Source organism: Haematobia irritans, chromosome 3 (genome assembly GCF_050003625.1).
Source record: "Haematobia irritans isolate KBUSLIRL chromosome 3, ASM5000362v1, whole genome shotgun sequence".
NCBI classification, from domain to species: Eukaryota; Metazoa; Arthropoda; class Insecta; order Diptera; family Muscidae; genus Haematobia; species Haematobia irritans.
Window position 1 is genome coordinate 201,754,819 of NC_134399.1, and position 16,678 is coordinate 201,771,496.

General features: G+C 32.0%; 1 protein-coding gene across 1 annotated transcript; it reads left to right on the plus strand.

Annotated features, from left to right (window-relative positions):
- The first annotated feature begins 478 nt into the window (after window positions 1–478).
- LOC142231381 (uncharacterized) lies at window positions 479–1,124 on the plus strand. Its single transcript, XM_075301991.1, has 3 exons — window positions 479–490; window positions 566–898; window positions 966–1,124. The coding sequence occupies exons 1-3, from the start codon at window positions 479–481 to the stop codon at window positions 1,122–1,124; spliced, it is 504 nt and encodes a 167-aa protein (XP_075158106.1).
- The last annotated feature ends 15,554 nt before the right edge of the window (window positions 1,125–16,678 follow it).

The following is a 16,678-nucleotide window of genomic DNA, read 5'->3' on the forward strand; positions in this document are numbered from 1 at the left end:
GTTGCAAACATATGTACTAACTTATAATACCCTGTTCCACAGTGTGGCGCAGGGTATAAATATGTTATAACGATAGCAGTATTTTCTAAAAACTGTATCAAGATATTTCAAAAATGATCTTGGAAAAAGTATGACATTTACTTTGGTCAAATATTTGCTTAATATGACCATACCATTAGAGCATACATTTAAATGTGATACCACAGTGGAGAACTTCTATCTAATCAATGAGTGTTGCCCGATTCCATGGTTAGTTCGATGACGTGGAACGCATTACTGAGGAGCTATAATCCACCGCTGAACAACTTTTTGGGGTTCAGTCCAAACGGGAATTGAACCCATGGCCCTTTGGAATAGCTCACTTGTATACATGATAGCCTCATCCGTTTGGTGCTCCATTTCAATATGTTATTGCTTTCACCATATTGACCTCATCGCGTTTTAAGGCATAACATCCTTTCCAAAATTCATTGTAAATATGAAGTACATCGTAAGAAGTCCCCTTTCAAATATAAAAATAACAAACTCTCTTTCGTATATTCTACAATTATCACCTTATTTCCAGAGTGCTCACTTGGATGTGGAAGTCTACAATATAACATGTAGTAAATATTCATCACGCATCAAATTCATTGAATGTGAAGTTCTTAAATTTGCCACAAATCGATATGGCATCAGTATTCGTTTGGCCTTCGATCGTGATATGGGTAGAAATTTACATGGCCGTACTTATGTCGATACAAGAGTGCAAAATGCAAAAAGGCCAATACGTTTATTCGATTTCAAAATAAATGCTTGCAAATCTATAAATGTAGTAAAATTAAACAAATTCGTGGAACCAATTTTCAAGGAATTCAAGAGAACTACAAATTTACCCACAAGATGCCCATTTAAAGGGGTATGGAAGTTTTTGATTGGCTACGGTGTAGTGAGATTCAATATTGATATTCTTTGTTTCATTGCAGAATGTTATTTACCGGCAAGATAATTTCAGCGTACAGGACGATAAATTTCCCCCATTTGTACCAGCTGCATATTTTTTTCTGAAAACCGAATTGTATGACAGATCCAAACTGATCACAAAATGGGCAATAGAATCCGCTACATTTTTAAAAGTAAAATAACAATTTCTTAATAACTTATCGCAGAGAAACGGACGGTTGGAATTCCAACAGGACAACAGAAAAATACATAATGAACCATTTGTAGTTGTCAATTCTATTTCTCAATTATTTCTTTTGACTTATGGATGATTGTATAACCAATAAAATGTCAATATAACCTAATGGTAGTACGCCCTACCACAAGCATTCGTTGTTCTAAATCTATTCAAGTTAAAAAAAACATTCGTTTTGCAGACAAAGAACACATTTTAGTTCCATATACCATCCATGATGAATCCAATGAGGGAATATATAAATGAACTTAAGTTCAAAGAATCTGGCTTAAGGCCGAGAAGAGCGCAGATGAGAATCGCCTTTTAATGATAGACGGGGAACTTAGGCACCACTATGGAACTATTGATTAAAGAGAAACATAATGACTTTTTAAAAAAAGTTGTACCAAAAATCTGCCACATTTAAAAGATCTTATTTGGAAGTTTTTGAACATAATTTTATAGTTATTATGAAAAAAAAAGAAAATTTTAACAAAATGTTATTTCTCTTGAAACTTTTGCCAAAATTTTATTTTTATAGAAAATTTTGCCAAAAACTTATTTCTATAGAAAGTTTTGTCAACATTTTAAATCTAAAGAAATTATGTCAAAATTTTACTTTTATAGAAAATTTTGTCCAAATTTTATTTCTATAGAAAATTTCGTCAACATTTTATTACTATAGAAAATTTTGACAACATTTTATATCTACATAAAATTATGACAAAAGTTTATTTCTATAAAAAATTTTGTCAAAATTTTATTTCTTTAGAAAATTTGGTCAAAATTTTATTTCTTTAGAAAATTTTGTCAAAATTGTATTTCTAGCGAAAATTTTACTTTTATTGAAAATTTTGTCAAAATGTCATTTCTATAGGAAATTTTGTCAAAATTTCATGCTTATTGGAAATTTTGTAACAATATCATTTGTGACAAATGATATTTTGTCAAAATATTACTTCTATGGAAAAATTTTAAAATATTTTTTTCTATACAAAATTTTCTCAAAATTTTATTTCTATAATTTTTTTTATAAAAATTTTATTTCTATAGAAGATTTCGTCAACATTTTATTATTATAGAAAATTTTGACAACATTTAATATCTAACTAAAATTATGTCAAAAGTTTATTTCTATAAAAAATTTTGTCAAAATATTATTTCTATAGAAAATTTTGTCAAAATATTATTTCTTTAGAAAATTTTGTCAAAATTTTATTTCTATAGAAAATTTTACTTTTATTGAAAATTTTGTCAAAATTTCATTTCTATAGGAAATTTTGTCAAAATTTCATGCTTATTGGAAATTTTGTCACAATATCATTTCTATAAAAAATTTTGTCAAAATGTTTTCTATGGAAAACTTTTAAAAAATTTTAAAATATTTTTTTCTATACAAAATTTTCTCAAAATTTTATTTCTATAATTTTTTTTTTATAAAAATTTTATTTCTATAGAACATTTTGTAAAAATCGTATTTCTATAGAAAATTTTGTCAAAATTTTATTTCTATAGAAAATTTTGTCAAAATTTTACTTATATAGAAAATTTTGTCAAAGTTTTATTTGTATAGAAGGTTAGGTTAGGTTAGGTGGCAGCCCGATGTATCAGGCTCACTTAGACTATTCAGTCCATTGTGATACCACATTGATGAACTTCTCTCTTATCACTGAGTGCTGCCCGATTCCATGTTGAGCTCAATGACAAGGCACCTCGTTTTTATAGTCCGGATAGCGTTCCACATTGCACTGAAACCACATAGAGAAGCTTTGAAACCCTCAGAAATGTCACCAGCATTACTGAGGTGGGATAATCCACCGTTGAAAATCCTTTTTGGTGTTCGGTCGAAGCAGGAATCGAACCCACGACCTTGTGTATGCAAGGCGGGCATGCTAACCATTGCACCACGGTGTATAGAAAATTTTGTCTAAATTTTATTTTTATAGAAAATTTCGTCAACATTTTATTATACTATAGAAAATTTTGACAACATTTTATATCTAAATAAAATTATGTCAAAAGTTTATTTCTATAAAAAAATTGTCAAAATATTATTTCTTTAGAAAATTTTGTAAAAATTTTATTTCTTTAAAAAATTTTTTCAAAATTTTATTTCTATAGAAAATTTTACTTTTATTGAAAATTTTGTCAAAATTTCATTTCTATAGGAAATTTTGTCACAATACCATTTCTATAGGAAATTTTTTTCAAAATGTTACTTCTATGGAAAATTTTTAAGAAATTTTAAAATATTTTTTTGTATACAAAATTTTTTCAAAATTTTATTTCTATAATTTTTTTTTTATAAAATTTTTTTTTCTATAGAAAATTTTGTAAAAATCGTATTTCTGTAGAAAATTTTGTCAACATTTTATTTTTATAGAAAATTTTGTCAAAATTTTTTTTTTTGTATAGAAGGTTAGGTTAGGCTGCAGCCCGATGTATCAGGCTTACTTAGACTATTCAGTCCATTGTGATACCACATTGGTGAACTTCTCTCTTATCACTGAGTGCTGCCCGATTCCATGTTAAGCTCAATGACAAGGTACCTCGTTTTTATAGTCCGAACGGCGTTCCACATTGCAGTGAAACCACTTAGAGAAGCTTTGAAACCCTCAGAAATGTCACCAGCATTACTGGGGTGGGATAATCCACCGCTGAAAAACTTTTTTGGTGTTCGGTCGAAGCAGGAATCGAATCCACGACCTTGTGTATGCAAGGCGGGCATGCTAACCATTGCACCACGGTGTATAGAAAATTTTGTCAAAATTTTATTTCTTTAGAAAATTTCGTCAACATTTTATTACTATAGAAAATATTGACAATAGTTTATATCTAACTAAAATTATGTCAAAAGTTTATTTCTATAAAAATTTTTGTCAAAATATTATTTCTATAGAAAATTTTGTCAAAATATTATTTCTTTAGAAAATTTTGTCAAAATTTTATTTCTTTAGAAAATTTTACTTTTATTGAAAATTTTGTCAAAATTTCATTTCTATAGGAAATTTTGTCAAAATTTCATGCTTATTGGAAATTTTGTCACAATATCATTTCTATAAAAAATTTTGTCAAAATGTTACTTCTATGGAAAAATTTTTAAAAAATTTTTTTCTATACAAAATTTTCTCAAAATTTTATTTCTATAATTTTTTTTTATAAAAATTTTTTTCTGTAGAAAATTTCGTCAACATTTTATTACTATAGAAAATTTTGACAACATTTTATATCTAACTAAAATTATTTCAAAAGTTTATTTGTATAAAAAATTTTGTCAAAATATTATTTCTATAGAAAATTTTGTCAAAATATTATTTCTTTAGAAAATTTTGTCAAAATTTCATTTCTATAGGAAATTTTGTCAAAATGTTTTCTATGGAAAACTTTTAAAAAATTTTAAAATATTTTTTTCTATACAAAATTTTCTCAAAATTTTATTTCTATAATTTTTTTTTATAAAAATTTTATTTCTATAGAAAATTTTGTCAAAATTGTATTTCTATAGAAAATTTTGTCAAAATTTTATTTCTATAGAAAATTTTGTCAACATTTTATTTCTATAAAAAATTTTGTCAACGTTTTATTTGTATAGAAGGTTAGGTTACGTTAGGTGGCAGCCCGATGTACCAGGCTCACTTAGACTATTCAGTACATTGTGATACCACATTGGTGAACTTCTCTCTTATCACTGAGTGCTGCCCGATTCCATGTTAAGCTCAATGACAAGGTACCTCGTCTTTTTATAGTCCGAACGGCGTTCCACATTGCACTGAAACCACTTAGAGAAGCTTTGAAACCCTCAGAAATGTCACCAGCATTACTGAGGTGGGATAATCCACCGCTGAAAAACTTTTTTGGTGTTCGGTCGAAGCATGAATCGAACCCACGACCCTGTGTATGCAAGGCGAGCATGCTAACCATTGCACCACGGTGTATAGAAAATTTTGTCAAAATTTTATTTTTATAGAATATTTCGTCAACATTTTATTACTATAGAAAATTTTGACAACATTTATATCTAAATAAAATTATGTCAAAAGTTTATTTCTATAAAAAATTTTGTCAAAATATTATTTCTTTAGAAAATTTTGTAAAAATTTTATTTCTTTAGAAAATTTTGTCAAAATTTTAATTCTATAGAAAATTTTACTTTTATTGAAAATTTTGTCACAATATCATTGTCACAATATTCTATAGGAAATTTTCTCAAAATTTCATGCTTATTGGAAATTTTGTCACAATATCATTTCTATAGGAAATTTTGTTAAAATGTTACTTCTATGGAAAAATTTTAAAATATTTTTTTCTATACAAAATTTTCTCAAAATTTTATTTCTATAATTTTTTTTTATAAAAATTTTATTTCTATAGACAATTTTGTAAAAATCGTATTTCTATAGAAAATTTTGTAAAAATCGTATTTCAATAGAAAATTTTGTCAAATTTTTATTTCTATAGAAAATTTTGTCAAAGTTTTATTTGTATAGAAGGTTAGGTTAGGTTAGGTGGCAGCCCGATGTATCAGGCTCACTTAGACTATTCAGTCCATTTTGATACCACATCGGTGAACTTCTCTCTTATCACTGAGTGCTACCCGATTCCATGTTAAGCTCCATCACAAGGCACCTCGTTTTTATAGTCCGAACCGCGTTCCACTTAGAGAAGCTTTGAAACCCTGAAAGAAATGTCACCAGCATTACTGAGGTGGGATAATCCACCGCTGAAAAACTTTTTTGGTGTTTGGTCGAAGCAGGAATCGAACCCACGACCTTGTGTATGCAAGGCGGGCATGCTAACCATTGCACCACGGTGTATAGAAAATTTTGTCAAAATTTTAGGGAATTTTGTCAAAATTTTACTTCTATGGAAAATTTTGTAATAATTTTGTTTCCATACAACATTTTCTCAAAATTTTATTTCTATAAAATTTTTTTTTCTATAAAAATTTTTTGTAAAAATTTCATCTCTAAAAAAATTTTATCAAAATTTTATTTCTATAGAAAATTTTGTCTAAATTTTATTTTTATAAAACATTTTGCCAAAATTTTTTTTCTATAGAAAATTGACTCAAATTATTTGACTACACTAATAGAAACAAGTATATACACTCAAAGAAAAAAAAACGTTTGGAAAACGTGTACCGAAAACGTTTTTCTTTTGTTAGAGTTTTTTGAATTGCTTCGAAAATTTTAAACTTTTATAACCAAAAAAATTCGTTTGTTACAAAAATTTTATTTTTTCAATAAAAAAGTTATTTTTGAAACAACAACACAGTCCATTTCGTTTATATCAAACACTGTTCTTTTCTGACTTTAGGTTTTTAATAAGACACATTTTACAGTTCAAAATTCAATATACTATAATGTAATGTTGAACATTTTTTCGGAATCTTCCGAACATATCTGGAATATATGTAAAAAAAACGTGGGTCGAAGCAGGGATCGAACCCACGACCCTTGGCATGTAGTAACCACTGCTCCACGGTGCCAAACTGTTAAATAAACTTTGTTTATTCGGTTCTTGGGCGCCGCAAGCTATGCTATATAAATATAACTTATATGGATATTTATCTATTGATGGCCATAACAGGTACATAGCTCAGTGGTTAGTGTGTTGGCTTACAAAGTGCATGGTCCTCGGTTCGATTCTCCGTCCAGGCGAAAGGTAAAAAAATTTTAAAAATTTATAAAATCGTATAATTTCTTCTACATTGTTGGTATTACAGGAAAAGGTGTTAAGAACTAAAAAACCTCGTGGATGTGAGAAAGATGTGAGGTAAAATGCAATTAGCAAGAAAACAATGTTTTTTTTTTTTTTTGAGTTTTTCTTTATGAAATTGTTTTTGAATTCTGGAAAAGAATAAAAGTTTATCACAAACAGTATATACTTTTCGTCCAAATACACTTCCTTACAGCGAAAAGCAAATGAGAAACGAACTTTGTTTGTCTAAAATTTCGTTTGGGAGGAAAGAATTATTTTTTTTGCGTGTACAGCACTAAGTTCGGCCGGGCCGAATCTTAAATATCCACCACCATGAACCATATATTAGGGTTTCCTTTGAAATTTCAGGAGGGCTTGAGGACTTGAGGGCACTTCCCGAAGATAAATTTAAAGATTTCACCTATGAGGACTATATCAGATCCTGGATTTATAAGAACCATTTTTGTTTGAGTTTTAGAGGAATCATTAACATCTCTTGTAAGTGTGCAAGAAAATTATAAAATAACGTCTTGATTTGAAATCTTAAATCTGTAGAAGTAAAATCTGGAAATTTTACATTGAGTTTCAAGCAATTTTCATGATCAGTGCGCCTTCTACACCCTCAAGAAGTGAAGTCGGTCTATATGGAGGCATTACCAAATGGACCGATAAAAACTTAATCCGACACACGTTTTTGTGAGCCTAAAATACCAGAATATTTACAATTTCAGGCAAATCAGATAAAAACTACGGTTTCTAGAAACCCAAGGAGTTAAATCGGGAGATCGTTCTTATGGGGGCTATACTAAAATATGGACCGATACTCACCGTTTTCGGCACACCTCTTTATGACCCGAAAATACCTCTAGATTTCCAATTTCAGGCAAATAGGATAAAAACTTCGGATTCTAGAAGCCCAAGAAGTAAAATCGGGAAATCGGTCTATATGGGGGCTATACCAAAATATGGACCCATACTCACCATTTTCGGCACACCTCTTTATGGTCCTAAAATACCTCGAGATTTCCAATTTCAGACAAATTGGATAAAAACTACGGTTTCTATAAGCCCAAGACCCCAAATCGGGAGGTCGTTTTATATGGGGACCATACCAAAACATGGACCGATACTCACAATTTTTGGCACACGTATTTGTGGTCCTACAATACTTCTAGATTTCCAAATTCAGGTAGATTGAATAAAAACTGCGGTTTCTATAAGCCCAAGAAGTAAAATCGGGAGATCGGCCTATATGGGGGCTATACCAAAACATGGACCGATACTCACCATTTTTGGCACACCTCTTTATGGTCATAAAATACTTTTAGATTTCAAATTTCAGGCAAATTGGATAAAAACTACGATTTCTATAAGACCAAGACCCCAAATCGGGAGATCGGTTTATATGGGGACTATATCAAAACCTGGACCGATATAGCCCATCTTCGAACTTGACCTGCCTGCAGACAAAAGACGAGTTTGTGCAAAATTTCAGCACGATTGTTTCATTATTGAAGACTGTAGCGTGATTACAACAGACAGACAGACAGACAGACAGACGGACAGACGGACATCGTTATATCGTCTTTTCTTCCTGATCAAGAATATATATACTTTATATAGTCGGAAATCGATATTTCGATGTGTTACAAACGGAATGACAAACCTATTATACCCCCGTCACCATTCTATGGTAGTGGGTATAAAAATTGCATTTCACAATCGTGAACGGACGTTGTCAAAATGAAACGGAAACGTTCACAAAAAATCAAAACGGAATGTTTACAATTTCGTCCACGGGCGTTCACGATTTCATGAACGGCATTCGTTTTTCTTTGGCCATGAAAAGTCTTAAAATAATCGCTAGACGTTATTATGGCAACTTCGCCGTTGGTGCAATGTGCTAAGGCGACTGTTAACGCGTATCGTGCAGGAAACACAGGTTCGAGTCATGGTAGCGGAAATCTTTTTTTAAATTTTGTTTACAAAGTCGTAACCATTGCGTTTTTATATCATGAACGTATGGTATCATTTTTACGTTGTCAGATTGACTCCATCTGTTCTCAGTTTGACAACACATGTGTGTTGATTCACTTTCATGAACGGATCGTTTCGAAATGACCGCGTCGTTCATGATTTTTTCTATGGGTGTAAGAATTAAAAAATAGACATTCCAAGTCGTAGATTCAATCTATAAGGGCACAATTTTATCTAAAGACTGGCATTTGCGCCAGCCAGATTATAAGTTATTCCGGACGGAATGGCTGTGTTTGTAAAGAATCTTACAGTGTGGTCACTCGACACGAATTGTCGGCGAAAACTAAATAATTGAAAAATGTGTTATCACAGCAGTATCGATTATGCCGTCGGACTTAACTTATAGTGTGGCCAACATCTGGGATATGTTCGACATGAGCTCTGTCGTTCGGTTAAACTTATAGTCTGGATGGCGCATTAGATGTAATAAAACAAAGTACAACGCTATATATTACTGAGCCTCAAATATCTAACCTAACACCTAACTGTCCAAAATGTCACAGATGCAAAAGTCCAAAAATTGAGATCCACAAATTTTCGGTGGCCATCCAATCCATCCAAAGCAAGCTATCTCATCTTAAAATCATTCTTGGTTGACGGATGCTAAGTGCGATGGTGCTGAGTTCTATTGAAATATTCATGGTCTGCGGCCGTAATTTGTGTCTGCTCTGGGCTTGCATACTGTCTTTAGGACAATTTTCCTACACACAGAAAACAAATTTGTTGTGCCAACCAATTTTTTTGCCAACCGATTTATTTGGTCCCATCTACCATCAGAATATAACCGACAATATTTGTAAGAGCAACCAATTCTTGTCTGGCACAACAATACATAAATTGTTTGGATAACTAAAATTTGAGCACATTGGTAATCCCAACCAATAAAATTTCATTCGTTTGTTAAAACAACTAATTATTTTTTCGGACAACCTTATGAAATTAAGAAACCTTCCTTTGAATTAAGTTTAATTTATATTTAATTTTATTACATATTAATATTTTTTGTATTGATTATTGAGCTAATAAAAATTCGTCATCTGTACAATATTTTTGAACTGGGAAAGATACTTCACAAAATAGCTAGTTGCGATGTTTGCAAACCAATCTGCATAATTTTCAGGCGCAAGGAGGTCCTCGGCCTATAAGAAATCTTCTAAACTTGTTATCTCCGATTTCATAAATCTTATTGGTGGACAGTTCTCAAAATATTTTGCTTTTAAAGCCTGAAAGAAAAAATACATAACGAAATTTTTGCGTTAATATCCAATTTGGCATGATCGGGGTCTGATGGCAAAATTTGTCTAAAAGTACACGCCTTGCATGATTACATATACCATTCGGTTTGTGTCGCAGAAGTAAAGCCAATGTATCCGAAACACCTACAGAGCTTAGAACTGAAAGGAAATGTTTCAGTTGCGGTATTTATAATTACCGGATCGATTTTCAGCGTGACTCTGAACTCAGGCATGGATCATGAAATGTTGTCGTTACATCGGAAGTCGTCACATTTGTTGGGATATCCCAAGAGGGAAAAAGGTAAAGAGTGAGGAGTATTAACTTAATTTGATGTTTAAATTACTTACCACTTAAGAATACAGCTACCCAATTTAAAAATATACAAAAAATCTCTCAGACTTGGCCACTATGAAAACGCGCACCTACTAAACGTGGACGGTTTTCTAACTGGACACCTGCCAAATGTGGACAAAAGTTAGACGACCGTTTGTGTCTTCCATTCACAGTATATGTATAACTCACAGCAATCCTTTATGGACAGAATGTTCACTAAATTTGAGTAAACGTCATAAAAATATTGAATTGAAATTTAAAGAATTTAAAGTTGATAATTAATTAGGCAAAACACAATATATTTGTTGTTATATATGTATATGTAGTCCATAGCAACCAATTCCCTTTATAAATATCAAATCTGTTAACACAACCAACTTAGTTGTTAAACAGACCTTCAGTTGGGCATGGAAGCATATTGGCAAAAGAAGTCAGTTAGCACAACGGGGTGCAAAAAATTGAAATGGTTGCTTACTTCAATATATAAATAACGACCAATACTTGGTCGTGTGTACCAACTTTCGGTCACACCGCTATTATATTGGTTATATAAACTATCTAACAAAAGAAATAACTAACAATTATTCCCCACAATTAAAAATTGTGAGTCTCCACTATCAAATAGTTGTCGTAATCGAATTCCAACCAATCATTTCTCTGGGTGTAAAATATTCGGTCTACAAATATGAGCTGGGAGCGACTAAACAAGCATCCGCCCAAAATCAGACCATCTAAATTCAAAGTACTGTCCCCACTTTGTTAAAATTTTGCAAAAAAAAAAATAAATTGTGGGGCTCATATCTCGCATACTATAAGCGAACACGGACTTTTTTGAAGGGTTTTACAAGTTCTATCCAGCAAAATCATCGAATTTGGTTCATAATTGCGGATTTGACAGCTAAAATAAAATTTCATACCCCAAAGGTGACCAACTTCCAACAGATCAGCTCGTGGAGCCACAAACCTGCACACAAAGCCGGAAAGGCAAAAATGGGCTGTAACTGCTGCGTTTTCGAAACAAAACAAACTTAAATTTAAAATTTTTTAGAATTGACTAAGGATATCACACAGTCGATCCTGCATTATTTTACCGTATGCTTATTTATTACAATGATCTCCTTTCTTCCAGAGTGCCCATTTGGATGTGGAAATCTACAATATAACCTGTATGAACTACTCACCACGCATCAAATTCATTGATTGTGATTTTCAGAAATTTGCCACAAACCGCTATGGCATTAGTGTCCGGTTGGCTTTCGATCGGGATATGGGGAGAAATTTATATGCCCGTCTTTATGCCGATACAAGGGGTCACAATACAAAAAGGCTATTGCGTTTATTCGATTTCAAATTTAATGCCTGCAAATCGTTAAATGACGTAAAATCAAATACATTTTTAGAACCAATTTTCAAAGAATTCAAAAGAATTACAAATTTACCCACAAGGTGCCCATTTAAAGCGGTATGAGAAAATAATTGATTTGATTGTCTCAGGTGTAGTGTAGTTCGATTTTATATTCTTTGTTTCTTTGTTGCAGAATGTTGTTTACCGACAAGATAATTACAGTGTTCGGGACGATCAATTTCCCCCATTTGTGCCAGCTGTATATTATCTTCTAACCACCGAATTGTATGACAGATCGACAATGATCACAAAGTGGATAATATAAGGCGCTACATTTTCAAAAATAAAATAATAACGTATAATTTTCGTTAAATAAAATAAAGTTAAAAACCTAATTAATTAACACTAAGCTTGTATCTCTATATGCGCGATAAGAGTATGCCATATTTCACCAAAATCTTTGGGTCCCTAACCACCCAGCAAAAAAGAGCTTCCAAAAAAGTAGTTTGGATCCCCAATCTATGATCCGGAAGTAGTGCAAACTTGGATCATTTCCAATGAATTTTACATGGGCTTGTCACAGGACGGAAGTACTCCTTTGCATTGCTTTAGAAGTTGTGCCCTGGAAGTTAATTTGAATGAAGAAATTTAAAAAGCGAAAAAAAATTTTTTTTCAACCAATTTCACTTTTTTATCTATATGTTTTATTACACTATTATTTTCCTATTATCACATTTTTACAATTTGTAAAACTTTTTCGCTCCGACCAGGGATTGAACCTGGGTTTGCTGACAACATAACAGCACGTCTTAGCACACTCAGCCACAAACGCCATTGAACATAAAGCGTCGAAAGGTCAATTCAAATGTTTATGATATGATCGTAATACGACCCCAAGGAATAACATTCTAATTGCTTCTCGAGATGTTCTTTATTAGTATAAACGAAAAAAAAGAAACGCAGTTTCAAATCTCACCAGCGGCAATATTTTTATCAAACATTTTTCTAAAAAAATATTTTTTTTTGCTATGCATCGTTTTTATTTTTTATTTTCGGCAAATATTTTCGTATAAATATATTTTTATACCCTGCTCCACACTGTGCAACAGGGTATTATAAGTTAGTGCATATGTTTGCAACACCCAGAAGGAGACGAGATAGACACATGGTGTCTTTGGCAAAAATGCTCATGGTGGGCTCTTGAGTCGATATAGCGATGTCCGTCTGTCCGTCTGTCAGTGAACACATTTTTGTAATCAAAGTCCCATATATATTTCGCCCGATATGGACTTATATGGCCCCAGAAGCCAGAGTTTTAACCTAATTTGCTTAAAATTTTGCACAAGAAGAACAATTAGTACTGTAGTCAAGTGTGCCAAGTTTTATTGAAATCGGTTCAGATTTACATATAGCTCCCATATATATCTTTCGCCCGATATGGACTAATACGGTGCCAGAAGCCAGAGTTTTACCCCAATTTGGTTGAAATTTTGCACAGGGAGTAGAATTAACATTGTAGCTGTGCGTGCCAAATTTGGTTGAAATCGGTTCAGATTTAGATATAGCTCCCATATATAGCTTTCGGCCGATTTACACTCATTTGACCATAGAGGCCAATTTTTTGCTCCGATTTAGTTGAAATTTTGCACAGGGAGTAGAATTAGCATTGTAGCTATGCGTGCCAAATTTGGTTGAAATCGGTTCAGATTTAGATATATCTCCCATATATAGCTTTCGGCCGATTTACACTCATATGACCACAGAGGCTAATTTTTAACTCCGATTTAGTTGAAATTTTGCACAGGGAGTATTAGCATTTGCTATGCGTGTCAAAGTTGGTTGAAATCGGTTCAGATTTAGATATAGCTCCCATATATATCTTTCGCCCGATTTACACTCTTATGACCACAGAGGCCAATTTTTAACTCCGATTTAGTTGAAATTTTGCACAGGGAGTAGAATTAGCATTTCGACAAAAATGGTCAAAATACCAACATTTTCCTTGTAAAGGGTGATTTGTTAAGAGCTTGATAAATTTTTTTTTTTAAAAAAACGCATAAAATTTGCAAAATCTCATCGGTTCTTTATTTGAAACGTTAGATTGGTCCATGACATTTACTTTTTGAAGATAATTTCATTTAAATGTTGACCGCGGCTGCGTCTTAGGTGGTCCATTCGGAAAGTCCAATTTTGGGCAACTTTTTCGAGCATTTCGGCCGGAATAGCCCGAATTTCTTCGGAAATGTTGTCTTCCAAAGCTGGAATAGTTGCTGGCTTATTTCTGTAGACTTTAGACTTGACGTAGCCCCACAAAAAATAGTCTAAAGGCGTCAAATCGCATGATCTTGGTGGCCAACTTACCGGTCCATTTCTTGAGATGAATTGTTCTCCGAAGTTTTCCCTCAAAATGGCCATAGAATCGCGAGCTGTGTGGCATGTAGCGCCATCTTGTTGAAACCACATGTCAACCAAGTTCAGTTCTTCCATTTTTGGCAACAAAAAGTTTGTTAGCATCGAACGATAGCGATCGCCATTCACCGTAACGTTGCGTCCAACAGCATCTTTGAAAAAATACGGTCCAATGATTCCACCAGCGTACAAACCACACCAAACAGTGCATTTTTCGGGATGCATGGGCAGTTCTTGAACGGCTTCTGGTTGCTCTTCACTCCAAATGCGGCAATTTTGCTTATTTACGTAGCCATTCAACCAGAAATGAGCCTCATCGCTGAACAAAATTTGTCGATAAAAAAGCGGATTTTCTGCCAACTTTTCTAGGGCCCATTCACTGAAAATTCGACGTTGTGGCAGATCGTTCGGCTATTCATGATGAAATGTCAAAGCATACTGAGCATCTTTCTCTTTGACACCATGTCTGAAATCCCACGTGATCTGTCAAATACTAATGCATGAAAATCCTAACCTCAAAAGAATCACCCTTTAAAATCGCCACTGCTTAGTCGAAAAGTTGTAAAAATGACTCTAATTTTCCTAAACTTCTAATACATGTATATCGAGCGATAAATCATAAATAAACTTTTTCGAAGTTTCCTTAAAATTGCTTCAGATTTAAACGTTTCCCACACCCAGAAAAAAGTGACCCCTTCTTTAAGTTAAAATGAACTCATTGTGAAGAAAGTTGAACTTCGTATAGCGCCAAAGACATTTTTATTTGTTTGAACGATGTGATTTTCGTAGAAATTAGGAATAATGCATTCCATATATTAGTTAACATTTTCCTATATTTATATACCACTATACTACAGAATGAAAAAATTTAACTAATTTGAATTCATATATGGAATGATTTTATTGAAATTTTTTCATTCATTTCGACAAATCTTACACATTTGTGGTAAAACTTTTACTTCATAATTAGAACTGCTTACCTTCGTTTTTAAATACAATTTTATTTATTTCTATAAGCAATTTTATCTTCAATAAAAGACATGTTTTATTAATATATTGAATATATTTATTAAGAATCAACAGCATCGAATCTCTTTGAAATATTAGTTTATTATTCCACTATTTCCAATTTCCGTGTGATATTATCAACTGTAAAACGCACTTTTTCTTCTTCTTGTACTTTTCACTTTTAATAAGTTGTTGCCTAACGATTTTGTCCTCCTTTTACAATTTCAATACCTACAAATATAAAAAATCATAAAACATTTTTGTTGCAAAAGGTTAGCGTCACTGAATATTACCTGATAATTGAAGATTCCAAAATGAAGACAAATGAAAGGGTTGTTATTCTGCTGGTGTTTTCTTTATACACTATCACGAACATTGATAGATTTATTCAAAAAAACGAAAATTTTTCTCACTAATTTAAAATAACAAATATTTTATATATTTTATTTGTTATTTATTATATTATTTTACCATATTATTTTTAACAATCTCTCCGTATACCAAAACAACGCGATTCCAACTAAAAAAACAACCGACGCGCAAATATATCGATTACACCCACGCGCAAACACATCGATTACGATGACAGGTATCGATTACAGGTAGACAATAGAAATTTAGGAAAATTTCCAATATTCTAACAAGTGTGTTTCCTTAAGTTTTGAAAGGATTGCATACTTCTTAGTACGAATGAACTAAAATATTTTTCTATGCCAAGTGTTGTTCGTATGTATGAAAAACTTTCTATTATAAAGGAAGTCGCAATTATCATTTTATAAGAAATTTTACTAATTTTTAAGAAACTTGGTTTTAGTTCGGTTTTTGTTTATTTTTACGAATGCTTTGTTATCAGTGAATAAAATTTTCTTGTTTTTTTTTCACAAAAATTTACCTTAATGGAAATAAAATGGATAAACTATATCGATGAAAATTTTTTCCTTTAGTTTCGAAGGCACTTTTTTCTCGGTGCATATTTTTTTTTACTAAAATTGTGTTCCACCCTAGTGCATTAGCCGACTTAAATTTTGAGTCTATAGATTTTGTAAAAATCTATCAAATTCTGTCCATATCGAGTGATATTTAAATGTATGTATTTAGGACAAACCTTTATATATATAGCCCCCAACATATTTGACGGATGTGATATGGTATCGAAAATTTAGATCTACAAAGGGGTGCAGGGTATAATATAGTCGGCCCCGCCCGACTTTAGACTTTCCTTACTTGTTTCCATTAAAAAATCAAAAAAAAAAAAAATTAAAAATTCTCGTAATTTGCAAAACCTTCTCAAAAAAACTTCCATGGAAGCGAAAAAGTCAAACGACACAGGTTCAAAACCCAGCTTTAGAAGAAATGTTTGTGGACTTGTCCAAAAGGACTGCATCGTAATTTGGAAAAACTCGGTGGGGGATTCTGGGATGGACTTTAAAAGAAATGTTTGTGGAACAACTTCC

What these genes read in the sequence shown, in the direction of transcription:
- LOC142231381 (XM_075301991.1), top strand. An exon ending in CAAGATGCCCATTTAAAGGG is followed by an intron (nt 899 to 965) that starts GTATGGAAGTTT and finishes GTTTCATTGCAG; the next exon opens with AATGTTATTTACCGGCAAGA.